Source organism: Notothenia rossii, assembly GCF_949606895.1.
Source record: "Notothenia rossii genome assembly, chromosome: 9".
NCBI classification, from domain to species: domain Eukaryota; kingdom Metazoa; phylum Chordata; class Actinopteri; order Perciformes; family Nototheniidae; genus Notothenia; species Notothenia rossii.
The window spans coordinates 17,438,804-17,455,415 of record NC_136907.1 but is presented as its reverse complement, the minus strand read 5'-3'; the positions used below and the strand labels follow the sequence as shown (position 1 = coordinate 17,455,415).

At 41.4% G+C, this 16,612-nt stretch overlaps 1 protein-coding gene across 1 annotated transcript in view; it reads left to right on the top strand.

Annotated features, from left to right (window-relative positions):
* The window catches only part of rapgef6 (Rap guanine nucleotide exchange factor (GEF) 6), a 147,948-nt gene extending 144,008 nt beyond the window's left edge, over positions 1-3,940 (top strand). Inside the window, exons 25-26 of the mRNA XM_079648703.1 lie at positions 771-1,127; positions 2,023-3,940. Of these exons, the coding sequence (XP_079504829.1) occupies positions 771-1,127; positions 2,023-2,045 (380 nt within the window). The 3' untranslated portion in view covers positions 2,046-3,940. The remainder of the gene's footprint in view (positions 1-770; positions 1,128-2,022) is intronic.
* Positions 3,941-16,612: the final 12,672 nt, after the last annotated feature.

Sequence of the window (16,612 nt, the reverse complement as noted above, 5' to 3'; positions counted from 1 at the left end):
AAGAGTACTTCAGAGTTCCATGCACTAAAGTAAGTTCAGTCTGCCGTTGTTCTGGAGAAATCACTGCAGCTTTCTGATGCTGTTTTAGTCTAGTAGAAGGACGGCAAATGCTTATTTAAATCTCCAAAACACATCTCATTGTGCAGATAGCTCATGTTATGACGTGATCAAGCCTTTTCTTACACATTTCTACTATTGCTGAACATTTTTTTATTTAAAGCAGTAGGGCAGGAGATAGGGCAATGTTGTGTCCACTTTACAAAAGTCAGTGAATCTAATGGTACGTCAAATATTGATAATCGATCAATCGTTTAGGCCAATCAGTGTCTGCTTCCAGCTTCTCAGATGTGAGATTTTTTTTTTTATTGATTACTTTTAGCGAAACAAAAGAAGTAATTACAATCGAATCTCTCACAATTTCCTAATGTTTTTTAAAAACCAAACGATTAATCGATTTAAAATCGTAGAAAGATAATTGAACAATGACGGTTGTCGTTAGTTGCAGCTGTAGCTCTGTCTGTATCCGCTCCATCTCATTGGTTGTTTATTTTTCCTTTTGATTTTCAACACATTTTGATGCATGTAGTTATTAGTGCTAGTGAAACATCACATTGATTTAATTTTTCCATCAATTTCTTTTGTTTCTCCCTACAATTCCCTGCACCCCCCCCCATCATCATCTTCCTTTGCTACTTCATCCCCCCCTTCATCCCTCACTCCCCTCCTTTTTTCTCCATCCCTGCTTTTCTTTTGATCCCACCTGCATCCAGTGTACTGTATCACATCCCCTTCCAAGGATGAGCGTTACCGAGCTCCCCCTCCCACCCCTCCAGGCTACCAGGGTCTGGCTCTGGGGGACCTCGGCCTCTCAGATGGAGTAGTAGGGGGGCCCGGAGTCCTCCTCCCCCGGCCCCCCCACCTCAGACCTCCAGAGTACAGCGTGGCGCTGCAGAGGAGCAAACTGCTGCAGAGCCCCGGAGCGGCGGGGGGGCTGGCCGAGGCGCGGAGGCTGGCGGGGAACCATCACCTCCACAAGCAGGAGGCCCGGACTGCCGGCCCCCCCCAGGTCCACTCCAGACCCCCCAGCATCTGCCTCCCCCCCCAGAATCTGGCTGACAGCGAGGATGGTACGTCCCACACGAGGGAAAGATGAATATACTTCAATGTTCTAAAAACAAACCCAGATCCCCTGTAGTTCTGTTACTTGTGGTATGACGATGTAACAGAAAGTACATTCAATGATATATAGTGTTAAAAATGTACTTATTAGCTCTGCAGAGCGTTTAACATTAAGTGATGGATGGTACTTCCCACAGCAGGGAAACAAGAATGTACTTGTTATGATGTAAAAACAAACCCAAATCCCCTGTAATTCTATAATAACTGGTGTGAGGACGTAAAAAAAGGTAAGTTAAATTGTATATGGTGCTAAAAAGGTCTTAAATAGTCTAAAATGACCTTACTTATCTCTGCAGTATGTATCACATTAAGTGATAGATGGTACGTCCCACCGGAGGGAAACATGACTATACTCCACTCTGAATTTCACACTTTCACTCTTTGCCAACATTTTGAAGAGTTAAATGTTATAAAGACAAACCAAAATACCCTTTAATTCTATTATAAATGGTATGAGGATGTGACAGGAAGTACATTTAATTATATGTGGGGTTAAAAAGGTCCTAAAAAGTATTCCATTAACTTATCTGTGCAGAAACCCTGGAAAAGTGTTACATCAATTGATGGGCGGTTCATCCCACAGGAGGGGGCCATGATAACAAACCACTTATGTCCACACTTGAAAGAGTTATGGTTATTAAAACAAACCAAAATCCCTATAATAATTAGCTTATACTATTTTTCTAGGTTTTAATGGTATAATCTTAAAACGATATGAATGTCATTCTTTAAAAGGTCTTAAATACGATGACATAAAAGAAGGGCTGCAGAAGCCCTCTAAAATGTTTTAAATTCAATGCCAACAAACCTGTAAACAACATGTTCTTCTCTCCTCTCCCCCAGATGAGCAAGTGTCAGCGGTGTGAAGGCAGGGTCTCCACCCTCACACACACACATTCTCACACACGGACCAAGTGGTGTCGCTCAGGCGTTGGACTGGACTCACTGCGTTTCAGAGCACATTCTCCAAGCCCCGCCCACACAGCCCTGTGTGACATCACCGCGGACCACAATGCACCTCTCGACCAAGACTTGTACAATCATATATTTTGTAAAACCCATTTCACAAACAAAGAAGAAAAAGAAAGATTTTAAATACTTTTTAAAAACTCTTGAACAAAGCAGAGGCAGATGTTCGTGGGAAAGGACAAAGAAAGGAAGGAAAAAGTGACAATTAACGACGTCTCGCGAGAAGAATCGGCCTCTCTGGAAACAGACCACAATGTACCTCCATTTTCAAGCTCTCTTTTTTTGGGGAGTTTCACATTGTTTTCAAGGTTTTATTATCTTCATTTCTGAGCTTTGCAAAGTTAAATTGTGAGCGGCAGAAAGGGATAGAAAGCTGTAGTCAGAGGGGAAGGGGGGGTTATTTTAGTTTTTCGCTTGCTGTCAGCTCAAAAGAAGATGAATGTAGACGAATAGAAACACACAGAAAAACCTTTAACGGTCTTCATGGACCTCTAGACAACCCTGGCACTGATGATGTTAATTTAAAAATCAGTTCCCACACAAACAAATGAAACAGAAACCATATTTCAGTCCACCTAAGAGGCGAAAATTAGAAATGAAACTCCTGAAGTCACAGAGAGGACCTCTTATGTATTTACCACTGTGTTTAGCTTTTATCTGAGCGTCTCTCAGGCAGTTGTGTGTCTTGAAGTCACGCTCTCCGCCACCCCCCCCCCCTCCACCTTTCTTATCGCCCGTTCAGTCTGACGCGAGGTACTTTAGCGGCATGCTGCCTCCTGGATGTTCTATAAAAACTGTATTATAACTCGTTTTTAATGAGCTGAAGAACAAAATGCCTCGCTGCTTCGTGTAGAGTACAACGCGTGTCCTTATTTTATTGCAGCAGCTATAATAAAACGATAAATTAGCACTGTGTGGTCGCACAACGCGCATGCATATACACACACCACGATCTAAGAGGGTGTGCGTAAAGACAAAGGACAGTGTTTACACCGACACGTTTTGTTTACAGTGTTTATTAGACCAGTCGTATTACAAGCAGAGATGTTAAAGTATAATGCTTACGGTTTATTTGACCTTGTACATTTGTTTATAGAGCAACAGGAATATGAGATGCAGCATAAACTTCGACTCTCACAGTGTACCCCTCTCGTATCGCATCTTATTTAAAAGAACGAGCGACCAAACGAGTCGACAGATTATGTATTCTAACACTTGCATCTCCATACCATGTTCATAGTACATTTTGTAGAATATTTAAGGATTTGCTTGAACATTTGTCTATTTGTATTAAAAACAGAAGCACATTTGTACATTCTGGCTGATGTTTTGGAGACGGAGAACTTGTTTTTAATTGTGTTGATCTGCAGCGGGGTTGTAACTGGAATATGACGTTCTTCCCTTTCCTCTGTGACGCTTCTTTTGAATTGTTTTGCCACACAAAGACTTGAAATGACTCATGCTAATATATACATGGCATATATACGAATTTATACATAGATATTTTTGCTTTTCCTTTGCCATAAATTAACGTCATGTATAGATGAGAGAAGAGAGTCCTCTATAAAGGCTATTTTTGAATATTTTGTTATAAGAAATAATCCAAGGTTGTGATTGCCCAGTTTCTGTCGACGGGCAGGAATCTTTTAAGGAATTTCTGTTAGTTTTTAGTCATAATCATGACTTGTTTTCTCCCCTCACACTCTGTTGTTGGTGCCATTTCTGCTCCATATATAATCGTTATTGCTGCTGTGTGTGTGCTACCTTATACTTTAGCCCCAGAGTTGTTTGACTATTATGTAACTGGTGCTAGAGGTCGGTGAAAACGTACCTCTGCAACAGTGAAAGAGAAAAGACAAGGAACTGAGATGGTGTGTGTGTGTGTGTGTGTGTGTGTGTGTGTGTGTGTGTGTGTGTGTGTGTGTGTGTGTGTGTGTGTGTGTGTGTGTGTGTGTGTGTGTGTGTGTGTGTGTGTGTGTGTGTGTGTGTGTGTGTGTGTGTGTGTGTGTGTGTGTGTGTGTGTGTGTGTGTGTGTGTGTGTGTGTGTGTGTGTGTGTGTGTGTGTGTGTGTGTGTGTGTGTGTGTGTGTGTGTGTGAGTGATGGAATTATATTTGCAAAATCAACATAGAATATTTTTTTTTACTCCCATTTGGATTCGGCATGCGGCACATAAGGAAAGGCTCAGAATTCATTTCCTGTAAAAGCCCTTCTTAGTTTGCAGCAGTGATTGCTACTGCTTACGGCGCAATGCATTCAAACTCAGGCTGGTGATTGAAAGGACTTTTTTTTGACGCTTTTGTATCCCGGAACAAGCCCTGCCACCATGCTGTGTCTAGTATCTATGTTTCCCTCTCAGCTCTGTCAATTCAGCGGGACTTTCATTTTTCAAATGTTCTCCTTACTGTACTCGTTTAATGGATATCCTTCCATTGCTGAAGGGTCTTACATGAATCATGTGTATCCCACTGTGAGCCTTGCCGTACTCCCTTTTTCCTTTAAAAAAAAAAATCTCAGCAGCAGAAAACTTCAAAACAGTGAGTCCTGTTTTTTTGCACAACTGTATTCCTTTTCTTTTACCATAAATCAGTATTAATGTTCTCTGTACACAGATCTTAGTGAGAGGAAATGCTATATCTATATATTTACCTGCTTTTATAATGAGCTCTAATCATGACACAGGAAGAGTTTTGTGGTTATCCATACTATTATTGTACAGAATTTTTAATGAAACTGGCTCCACGTTGGACATTTGTTTTATTTCTCTCATAAGCACTCCGACATTTGACCTTTTTTTTTTTTCAGGGATAAATCTTTTTTGTAGTCACCCTTTTTTCTCCGATTCTAAATACAATAGGTGTGTTTTCATGGAGGATCACTGTGAACACAACATGTCAGTGTTTTAGACAACATTAACCCCCCCCCCCCCACACGCGCCATTTTACCTAGAATGCAATAAGAGAGATGTGAATGTGTTTTTTTTAGTCGACATCTTTTTGGCATTACAGCAGAAATGCACAACAATAAGCTTGGATGTGGTGAGTGTGCTGCACAATCTGTACAGAGCTGTTAACTCGATCTGTGGCTTAACGTTTGCTTTTGTCTCACACTTCTCATAGCTGTTGTAACTTATGTCTTTTAGAAAGACAACATGATTTTGCTCGTTTGCTTTTTATGTATTTTTTACGAGTGATTGTAAATAGTTGTTATATTTTTGTTTAAGAGAATGTTTAAAAAGGAAAAAATACCTTTTATTTCTCCAAGTCTACTGATATGAATTTGGACAATGAATAAAATGTTAAACAGAAATAATCTTTTTTGTCTTTATTAATGCTTCATACTTGGTTCCTAAAAGTCTTCCATAACAAACATGTTTTTTTCCCCTCCTTTTTCTTGGACTTTGGCAGTTTTTATTGTTAAATACCAGAAACATTAACCTCTCCCGACTTTTGGAACTAATCAAAGAAAGCAATCAACTGTATCACCTTTGAATGTAATGCATATACAAACTATTTGCACAAAACTGTTGGATTCTGTTTTAATATGCTGGCAAAAAATAAAATAGCAGATTAAATAGTGGATGGATTGCATTTGGCAATATAAAGTAACTAACTACACACCCCATCTTTAGTGCTTTGCTAAAGTGTTATGGAACCCAGATGTCTACAATTACTTTATCTTTGAGACATGTGAATCCCGGTTAGAAGCTATATGTGTCATCTTTTGAGGAACCTGAATATTTCGGCCCATTTGTCACCAATTTCAAGTCAAACACAGCCAGTGTGTTTGGTGTAGTATCCACTCTCTGATCCTTTAACCTGTACATCTTAAAATGAAAGAGAAGAAGCCTAATCTCTCTCTCTAGTTCTTCAGATGCCCTAAGTTTGGTCCTCGCTGTTTTTCCACCTTCTGCTGCGTTCAGCTCAGTGTCAGATCTGATCTGAGAGCAGGGAGCCTCACACTGTGCTCAAGGTCAGTTCCTTTATTACTCATTAAAGGTTCACTGTCACACAGAGGGGCAGACCTGGCGTGCGTGCGTGCGTGCAAGACAATAATGTAGTATATGGTCTGGGCTTAACCAAGCATAAATGTGTCTCATCAGCAGTGTCCATCAGAAATGACTAAATCAATTGTTATTATAATAATGCAATGTCCCTAAGTAGAGAAAGACCTGTCTTACATGTCACTCCCTGTTTGTTGCTGCTCCCACAGCAGGGAATGAATGTAACCTTTAAAAGGTCAGGTCACCAAATGAGAAAAACATTCAAATCATTCACTATGAAACAGGAGTCCGGCTGACCAGACATGATGGTTGGAATAGCCATTGATCTGTTGAATCTCGAGTTAAGCAAAAACAACTTTAGGTCTGCATACTAGCTTTTTTCTAAAGCTTTCAACCATACAAACAACAATCTAGAAAGCTATAAGAGGTAATGAGGTGGTACAAAAGCTTAAAAACTGTTCAAAACATCACACAATGCACAGAAGAGGATAAAGGGCCAAGAGAAACTATATAAATTAAATTTAGAAATATTATCTTGTATTGGCAATATCTGTTAACAAAAGTCCCTCTAAAATAATTTGTAGAAAACAATGTCAGACTGTCTTTTTAGGGACTAAAGTAAAACGTTATTTGTATATACTTTGTACATTGAGTAAATGAAGACACCAGCCATATCCTTAAATACAAATATTTCCCTCTTATTGTCTAAAAAAATGAACTACAGGAAAACAAGACGTTTGAAAAAGCCTGTTCAACTCAAATGACTTTTAGCAAACTTCTCTAAAATCTGACTTTGACACTATCTGAAAGACTGCTTTTCCTGAGATGTGTAATAGAGATGGATCATGGTGAGGGGGGGGGGAGCATGTTAACCAGCATGTTCAAAGAGCTGGTCTTTCCACTTCAGAGAGAATATTCCTGAAGGATGAGAGAAGTGAAAGTTCAGCACCAAGTGGGATTTCGAGTGGAAACGAGTGAGAGAAATTACACACAGTTTCAATTATACATCACAAAGGGCGAAAGAGCTCTGGATGGCAGGGGAGGAAATGTGGAGAAACTGGATCGCCTGGGTCTCTGTGTGTGTGTGTGTGTGTGTGTGTGTGTGTGTGTGTGTGTGTGTGTGTGTGTGTGTGTGTGTGTGTGTGTGTGTGTGTGTGTGTGTGTGTGTGTGTGTGTGTGTGTGTGTGTGTGTGTGTGTGTGTGTGTGTGTGTGTGTGTGTGTGTGTGTGTGTATGTATGTGCGCGTCCCACCTCGCCTCTGTTTTGGCTTTGAAGTTGTGACTTTGTTAGGAGCAGGAGCCGTGAGCAGTGGGTGGGAAAACGGGAAACTTTAACACCTGAGAGTTGTGCGCACACACGGGGGTTGGCTATTAGCATATTCCGGTCTAAATCAAAACAGTTAGGAAAATATTCTGTCCCGTGTGTAGTCTCAGCACTGCCCTTGAGCGCATGCATCTGTGGGTGTGTGTGCATTTGTACGCACAAACATAAATGAATAGTTGAGCGTTGTTAACCTTTAGTGTCTCGCTTGCTGCATGATCCTATAAATAAGTTATCTGTCCTCAAGTATTTCAAACTTCTTTATGTTGTCGTTATGTGTTGGTATTATGCATGACATGAGCGTTTGTTGTGAGTAATATAAAGGGATTAAGTATTGCACACTCATAAAGATAACTATTAGTCAAAAGTAAAGCATCTGCTGTGTCCTGGTGGTCTAGGTGTTGAAAATGGTCAAGCCAAATACACTTGGTACTACACTTCCCATGGTGCAACTTTGTTTTTCCCTGCATGGTCTATGATTCAAATATTCAAAGGTTTTCAAGATTCAAATATATTATTGTCATTATGCACAAAGCTAGAGTGTAGAAATGGCAATGAAATTCTTCTGACCTGAGCTCCTCCGACAATGCAACAGATATAATAAAATACAAAAATACAAAATAAAAAGTAGTGCAAAGAGTTTATATACATGTCAATAGAATATGGGATATGTACAAGAACAGAATATGAAATTAAATAATGTAAATTAAGACTAAATTAAATAATAAGATAGTTATATAAATTAGTATATTGCAAGATGACCACAGTAATGTTTATTGGGGCATGGTAAATGATGTTGGTTTTGCTAGAAAAGCTGTTCACACAATATTGCGCCACATTAGTGTCTCCATTAGTTTCTGGCTGTAATAGAAAGAGATAGATTTAAATATTACAGAATTGAGTCCACTATACTTTGCAAACTGGCTGTGCAATTTGAATGTGGAATGGTTTTGGGTTGTTTTGGCTCTTTCCAGAAGTCACATTAAATGAGGGACAACATGACTTTCAGTTTTTGTTCAGGTTCAGGTCAGAGGCCAGTCCTTGATCAATGAGGCTGTTACAGGAGAGAGGAGTCATTATTACACTTCATCACCTGTATGTTCTCCAGACTCTCTGCTTTGTGCCACATCCTGTAAGGTCATTTGAGTGGTTTTTCATGAGCTTGTTGTTCTTAAGCCAGTCTCTCTTTTTATTCTTGATTATCAGAGTCCTCAAAGAAAGAAAAGCTGTTAGATATTGTGTATATTACAGTATATGGATTTGTAACGATTTCTACAGGATAGAGTGATGATTGAAATCACCTCAGGTTTAGCGCCTGGTCCCGGAGACTTGCAGTATCAGAACAAGGTCGGAGATGTAATGGGTGCCATTTTGTTTTTGTTGTGAGAAGAACCCTAAAGTTCAGGAGGGTGGAAGAGGTTCTAAACATACTGGAATATCACATGAATATATTTCACAGGACTATCACAGAGCTTTAAAGTGAGAGGTTGCACAGACTTACATTTTTCCAACCATGGTGTCTGATTATTCAGATAAAGTTCACCCAAACAGACCATAAAGTCTGTCAATAGCCTGTCTTTCAATTAGATAAAAGACCAAATAAAACGTTAGCAGGATCTTCTCATGATATATTTTCAGATCTTGTCTTTTTTAAATCTCAGAAGCTTTATGTTTATTTTTTCAGAAGTTAACATTTCTTCTGTTTGCAATGTTAGTGCAAGCTGGCCCCAATAAATTCAAATTAATAAAAACTATAAACAGAAACAGCTTCAAAAGCGCTGTGAAGTTGTAATATAGTGTTGATTGTCACACTCCTAAGTTCATGTCACGTTTATAGTTTTGTAAGTTTGGGTGTTTTTGCTGGTTTCCATGTCATGTTTTCTCTGGGTTATTGTCTGGTCCTTTTCCCTGTGTTTTTCCTCTTGTCATTAGTTTCCTGGTGTGTCTAGTTATCTGATTGTGTTCACCTGTGGCCCTTGTGTTTCTCCTCCCCTGCCCAGCTGTTTCTTGTCTTGTGATTACCCCTCCCTGTATTTAGTCTTGTCTAAAGCTCCCCGTGTCCCTGTGACCATTAACTGACACTGGTTTCAAAGTCAGATTAATACATATATGTATTTTTTATCTTTAAGTCCCCTTAAACATTTTGTCAATATATAACATGTTTTTTATTAAGACTTTTCTTTTGGCCTATTTGAAAGGGGCATCTGAAATCGTGCTAATGATTTTGTATTTCCAATTTCCTTTCCCAAACTGTCAGTTTGAAAATCCTGTGTAGCCTATATGTTTTTCAAAGAGTGGGTCAAAAATAGTTTTTTCTTTTAAAGTTGAGTCATTTTGCAAATGTATCCCTTTTTTAATGTTTTATCTAGATTATGTGTTAGTCCTTAATGTATCTTAGGCTCTTCTTGATAAAGTCTGAAACATCAACATTGGGCCCTTCGGTTAAATGGATTCCTTGCTTCCCTCACTTGCGTCGTTTCCTTGTGACTAGTCCCTCCCACCAGGGAAGCATGGAGAGACGCAAGAGCCTCATCCCAATACCCCTCCTTGACTCCCCTCTTCCCCTCCCCCGGGACTTGACCCGGAAATCGATCAAGACACGCCATTTTGAACGACGTCCCAATAGCTGAAATGCACACGGAGGAGTCGAGGAGACGAAAGGGAGGATACATGCGAGCAGACTACACGGAAGTGTTTTCACTACTCGCCTATAGAAGCCCTGCCCCCACCTTCACAGCTGGTCGATTTCAACAGAGGAAAACAGACAACTGGAAGATGAGTGGAAAAGCGTCACATAAATGTATAAGTGCTCACAGCTCCGTGGGAATTATTATGTGCAATTCATTTCTAAAAGGCTTCACATTACTATAATTATATTTGTATTTAAATGTAGGCTACATTTTACACCAAAACGGAACACAAAAGCAGGACCAACCATCATACATTAAATTCCTTGACTAACGAGAAAGATTCATTCATTTAAATAAATATTTAACCAGAAATGGGCCGGTTCTAAAGGGTTATTCAGTTAAGCCCGATGAGAGGGGATACAGCTGTGCACATGTCATCATTAACAGACGTCGTTTAAGAGTGACGTTTGAGTGAACGAGGACATCCCAATTAATACCTGAGGACTCCTCTGTCCTCGCGTCACCTCCTCGTGTCTCTCGCTCGCATCTTACGGAGGTGGAGCTAAGATGCAAGGAAGGGACGCGAGTGAGGGAAAGGAGGAGTCGAGGAGGGGTATTGGGATGAGGCTCCTGCTTCTCGTGGTTTCCTTAGCCTCATCCCAATACCCCTCCTCGACTCCTCCTTCGAGGTCCAGTGGTTCCTAAGCTACAGGAGGTTATAAAGGACGTTTGAAACCTGTTGTCCTATCTAGAGAATTCGAACGGCTCTTATCATGGCTGCCACTGAGGTACTTCCGGGTAATTTCACTCCGTTAGGAAGGTTCCTAACAAGCAAAACGAACTATTCGACCGCAACCCCAATGTAGAGAATTGTCTCCTGGTTTTCCACTGCTGACCATGGGGGGGCAGTACTGCATTGTTAGAAAGCTCAGTTCCCCATATCAGGGTACATATTTCCCTGCAGAGATTGGCAGTCCTATTAAGGTGCAAATCAGCAACACGTTGTCCGCGTTAGAACAATGCGATCCTGGCTTGTGGAGGTAATCATTACATCTGTCTCAATTGTCTTTTTGTGCAACAGTCTCCTTTCATCCTTAACAAGAACATGTTGGATCCTTAAGCTGGGATGGCTGCCAGTACTCCTCACTGAGCTTTAATAATTGTTTTAATGGGCGGTTGCCTCACTTTGTGCCTTTTTTAATTGACTGTGTGTGCGTGTGTGTGTGTGTGTGTGTGTGTGTGTGTGTGTGTGTGTGTGTGTGTGTGTGTGTGTGTGTGTGTGTGTGTGTGTGTGTGTGTGTGTGTGTGTGTGTGTGTGTGTGTGTGTGTGTGTGTGTGTGTGTGTGTGTGTGTGTGTGTGTGTGTGTGTGTGTGTTTTCGTGTATGAATTAGTGTCACTTTCAATGAAAGTTGTGCCTTTGAAACATGATTTAGTTTTGAAAAACGTGCATTTATCTTTGTGTGTTTTTTGTGTGTGTGAAAAAGGAATCATCTGGAAGTGTAATTTATACCCCTAACTGTAAAAGAAGCAGTTGTGGCTGCACATAAGAGCCTCATGATCATCATGATCATCATCAAATATCATCATAATCGCTAACGCTATCATCATCATCATCATCATCATCATCATCATCTGTATATCATTTCATTACCAGCATTCATGCCACCGATGAAGCACACCATCTATTTGAGTAAATAACAGAGTCCATCTATCTATCTATCTATCTATCTATACATACATACATGCATGCATACATACATACATACATACATACATACATACATACATCATACATCTATCTATCTTGGATGGATTCAGTATCTTAAAACACTGTTACTTCGCTCTAGTAATAGTACCGATGTAAAAGTATAGTTGTCTAAAATTGAAAAAGTTGGTCTGTTCGACTCTTATACTCGGAGTGAACCTTTACCCTTCCGAGGTCTGTGAAGATGTGTTTTTACAGAAGCATAGTTGAAGTTGAAGATAGAAGAGACACAGAGAGAAGAACAGCCACAGAGAGCGAGAGAACGTGAGCATGAAAAAGGGAATAGATGAAGCTGGGAAAAAAGTTGAAAGTGTCAGAGGGAAAATCTAAATACCCCCCACTGATGAATCTGGGGAAGAGCTGCAGAGAAGTGGATGGGAGAGGTGATGGAGGGTACTTAGTGGGAGGCCCCTCCTTTGAACTGGATGTCAGGAGAGAGAAGGAGAGGGAGGGAGATGGAGGGAGAGGGAGGAACAGATGAGAATGTAGCAGAGCTGATTAAAGAGGGAGAGATCACAACAGAGTTAAGGGAGACACGGAGGGTGATGAAAAAAAAGAACAAGACACTTTGGCAACTTCAGCAAAAGAGGAGAGGAGGGAAGAGGAGAGGAGAGGAGAGGAGGATTCTGAAGGTCTCTGAGCTGAAGCCAGGTCTTTGATCCTGCACTTCATTTAGCTCCTCTGTAGGAGACCCTCCCCGACTGATGCACAGGATTAAAGGTCCATTCCAGAGTTTATTTGATATAGAAATTATAATTCACAGATTCACAAGGCGTCATGGATGGAATTTACCTGTACTGCCTTTTTCAACGTCACTAGTGGCATCTTAATTTAGAATACAGCAAGATGTAGTACTGGCTGAGCAATCTAAGACGTGTGTGATGTCTGTGAGTCAGGACATATCATGTGTTAATCTCTTCTATTCCCAGGTTCCTGTTGTTTCTTATTCACGGCAAACTTGAAATGAACCTTTGCCTTAGCTAAAGATACAAATGTTCTCTTCTCCTCACTCATTATCTGTATTCACTTATACGACTAGCAGCATTATGAAGAGATAGAATTGCCTATCATGAAGAAGGAAAAACCTTTCAATCAATCATCCCTCAGAAGTAGCTCCTCAAGGCATACAGTGCTTTTGAAAGGCCTTCAAATCTAATGTCTGGGTTGGGTAAATGTTAGGCATTTGTAATTTTTCAAGATGAAAGTCTTCATTGTCTATGTGGATGGTTGTTAACTTTTCTAAATCCACAGGAGTTCACCATATTATGCTTACCATTTGCAATGGATAGTTAACAACCTAAGCGCTGCCCCTTGCAAAAGGTTAAGGTGGTTGATGGATGTGAGTGCCTGACTTTCATGCCCATGTATTCCAGAAACTGTAACAATAATCCTTCCCTAACCTTAAAGTGTTTTAGTTCTTCATTTAAGATGCCAAACCTTATCTTTCTGCAGGTATTTGACCATATGAACATCAGTTTTGATGAGTAAAATGGCAACTTTATTTGCACCAAACCAACCAGACGGGCCAAATTGCACATTCACATTTCAATCTTGGCACAAAGAATAATAATGAAAGAAGTGAAATTAAATGGGAAATGGATGAATCTAGGTGAATTAATAAGAAAAGTAAGAGATGTGTGTGTGTTTGTGTGTATATATATATATATATATATGTGTATATATATATTTATTTATTTGACTATTTATCTATTTATTTATTATAATTGTTTTGTTCTATAATAACAATGAGGAAATAATTAAGTATACCGATATTATGAGCAACACCATGTGCATACATAAAATGTAATTGACACTGTAATCCCCCCCCCCCACCCTTCATATTATTGTCCTGTTTTGTTAGTGATGTGTGAGCCATGTTCTTATGTTTTTGTCCTTGAAAATGTCTGATAAAATATAAATGTTAAAAATAAATCTTGCCACAACACCTATAAAAACAACATATTACTTATATTTAAAATTGAGGTACATAGTAATGAAAAGGAAAACATTATAAGGCAGTCGAACCGTCATCTGGTATGGTGTATCTGCACAGAGAGATCTGTCATGGCAGTGCAGTCATCCATGGTTAACGAAGGTCAAATTGTACAAAAACTGTTCTTCACAGCTTACCTGGCTCATGAGAGACGATTCTGGATTTTTCTCTCCAGCATCTGCTGCTCAGCTCAATGCTCTTGAAGTCAACCAATTGATTATTGGGCTAACCTGCAAAGAAACATTGAGGATGTCAAAGCATACCTCAGCTTTAAAGCAAAGTGTACTCTGCGGAATTGGTCCATCATCTGTGTCCTATAACTCTCTTTTCTTTTAGCTCTCATTCACTTCAGTGAACCCTTTGTTGCTATATTCTCCACTGTGTCCATTGTGTGTATTGTTGTGTCTGTTTGCACCCGGTCGAAAATAGCTACACGACAGGTATTCGGCTAATGACACTTTCTCCGCCCCATACCCCCTTTCCCCTTTCCCCCCTCCCCTCTTCACATAATGCCGTAAAGCGGGGGAATTAGTCTACTAAGTGAAACCAAAAGTAATGTCAAAATGGTTGCAGCTAAACTACAACAATGCAGTTCATAGCTTTGACATTACCTGTTATGAACTATAATATATATGCCTATAGTTTTGTGGTAACGTTCCCGCCACTTATGACAATCGTGTAGGCATACTGCTGCTGTGAGTTGCTAGCCTAACTCTAACCCGTGAACGTTATCACGAAACTATAGGTTACTTAAGTAACCCCAGTTCTCAGAGTAACACTCCGTTCGATGTCTCACTATGGGATGCGCCTCAACGCGTATGCAAACAGAAGCATCAATCTCATTACGCCAATCCTGATTGGCTGGTGATCTTGACGTCTACGTCAGGGAATCCACCCACCCTATAAGTAGCTTGCGCTACGACGCAGCGTCATTCAAAATAAGCACCTCTTCTCGCTTCGCCTTAGCAAGATGGGCCGTCTGGTGAGACATCTCACTTCATGTTACTCTGAGAACTGGGGTTACGTAAGTAACCTATAGTTCTCATTCATAACACTCCGTTCGATGTCTCACTATGGGATATTGAAACTCCGGTATTGCTAGACATGCTTATCTCGAAAATCACCAAAACAACCAAAACTTAACAGGTAGAACCCTGTCTCAACACGGGGTCCAGCACTGCACGGGCCACACTTGGAGCAGAGACATCTAGCCTGTAAAAGAGGACAAAAGTGAGCGGTGAGGACCAGCTCGCTGCTGCACAAATGTCTTGGATGGAAACACCCTTGAACAAAGTTCAGCCGCTTTTCCTCAGAGGAACACAGCGGCGGAGGAAATGCCACAATGTCAATGGGGGTACATGAGCCAACCACCTTAGGTATAAAGGCAGGGTTGGGCTTCAGCAACACTCTCGTTTGCCCCGGGGCAAACTGAGTGCATGAAGGATGTAATGAGAGCGCATGAATGTCACGGACTCGCATGGTAGATGCCAGAGCCAGTAACAGCACTGTCTTCAGTGACAGGTGTTTCATGTCAGCTTCTTCCAGGGGTTCAAATGGAGGTCGAGTGAGCCTATCTAAAACCACTGCCAAGTCCCATAAGGGCACCAGTGACCTGGAAACAGGGAGGAGCCTGCGAGCCCCTTTCATAAAACGGCAGACCAAAGGATGTTGGCTAGCCGTCTTTCCCTCAAAGCCCACATGGCATGCAGCAATAGCAGCCAGGTACACTTTGATCGTAGAGAAAGCTCTTTGTTTATCAATTAGGTCCTGTAGAAATGATCAAATCACCCGACAGGAAATTGAAAAGAGATGTGTCCTTTTTGAAGGCACCACTCCTCAAACACCCTCCACATACAGTCATAGAGGGACCTGGTGGAGGAAGCTCTTGCACTCTGAATATTGTTTATCACCTTCTGAGGGATCCCCACTGAATTCAGATTGTACCACTCAAGGGCCAGGCCCATAGTGCCAAGCGCTCTGGGTGTGGCTGAAAGATCGTCCCCCCCGCCTGAGACAGTATGTCCCTGCGTAGTGGGAGCTGCCACGGCTGCCCACACAGCAGCTGATATATCTCCGCCAGCCAGTACATTGCAGGCCAGTGTGGAGCTATTGGGATCAGTGTGTGGCGTTGTTCTCTCACTCTGGCCAGAGTTGGGGGTATCAGAGCCAGGGGTGGGAACGCGTACAGAAGGACCGGAGGCCAAACGTGCGCGAGCGTGTCCACGCCTAACGGTGCGTTTAAATCGCGCATTGAACAGCTGACATTGAGCATTTTCTTTTGATGCGAACAGATCTACCACGGCTCGGAAATAGAGCACCCACAGCTAACTCACAACCATTGGATGTAGAGTCCAGTCTGCATATAGTGGTGCACCTCTGGACAGCAGATCTGCCCCGAGGTTCATCACTCCTGGTACGTGCATCGCTCTCAGAGAGAGGAGACGTCCGCAGCTCCATAATATCAGTTTGCGTGCCAGCATGTGTAACTGGAGAGAACGCAAACCCCCTTGGCGGTTTATATACGATATTGTGGTCGTGTTGTCTGTCCTCACGAGGACATGATGTCCTCTGAGAAAAGGCAGAAAGCGTTTTAGGGTGAGGAACACCGCTAAAAGCTCCAGATAATTTATGTGTGACCGTTGGAGGTCTCTGCTCCAGAGACCCCTCACAGGTCGACCTTCGTATATACCCCCCCAGCCCGTCAGACATGCGTCTGTGGTGACCTCCTTCCGTGATAGGACAGCACCCATAGGC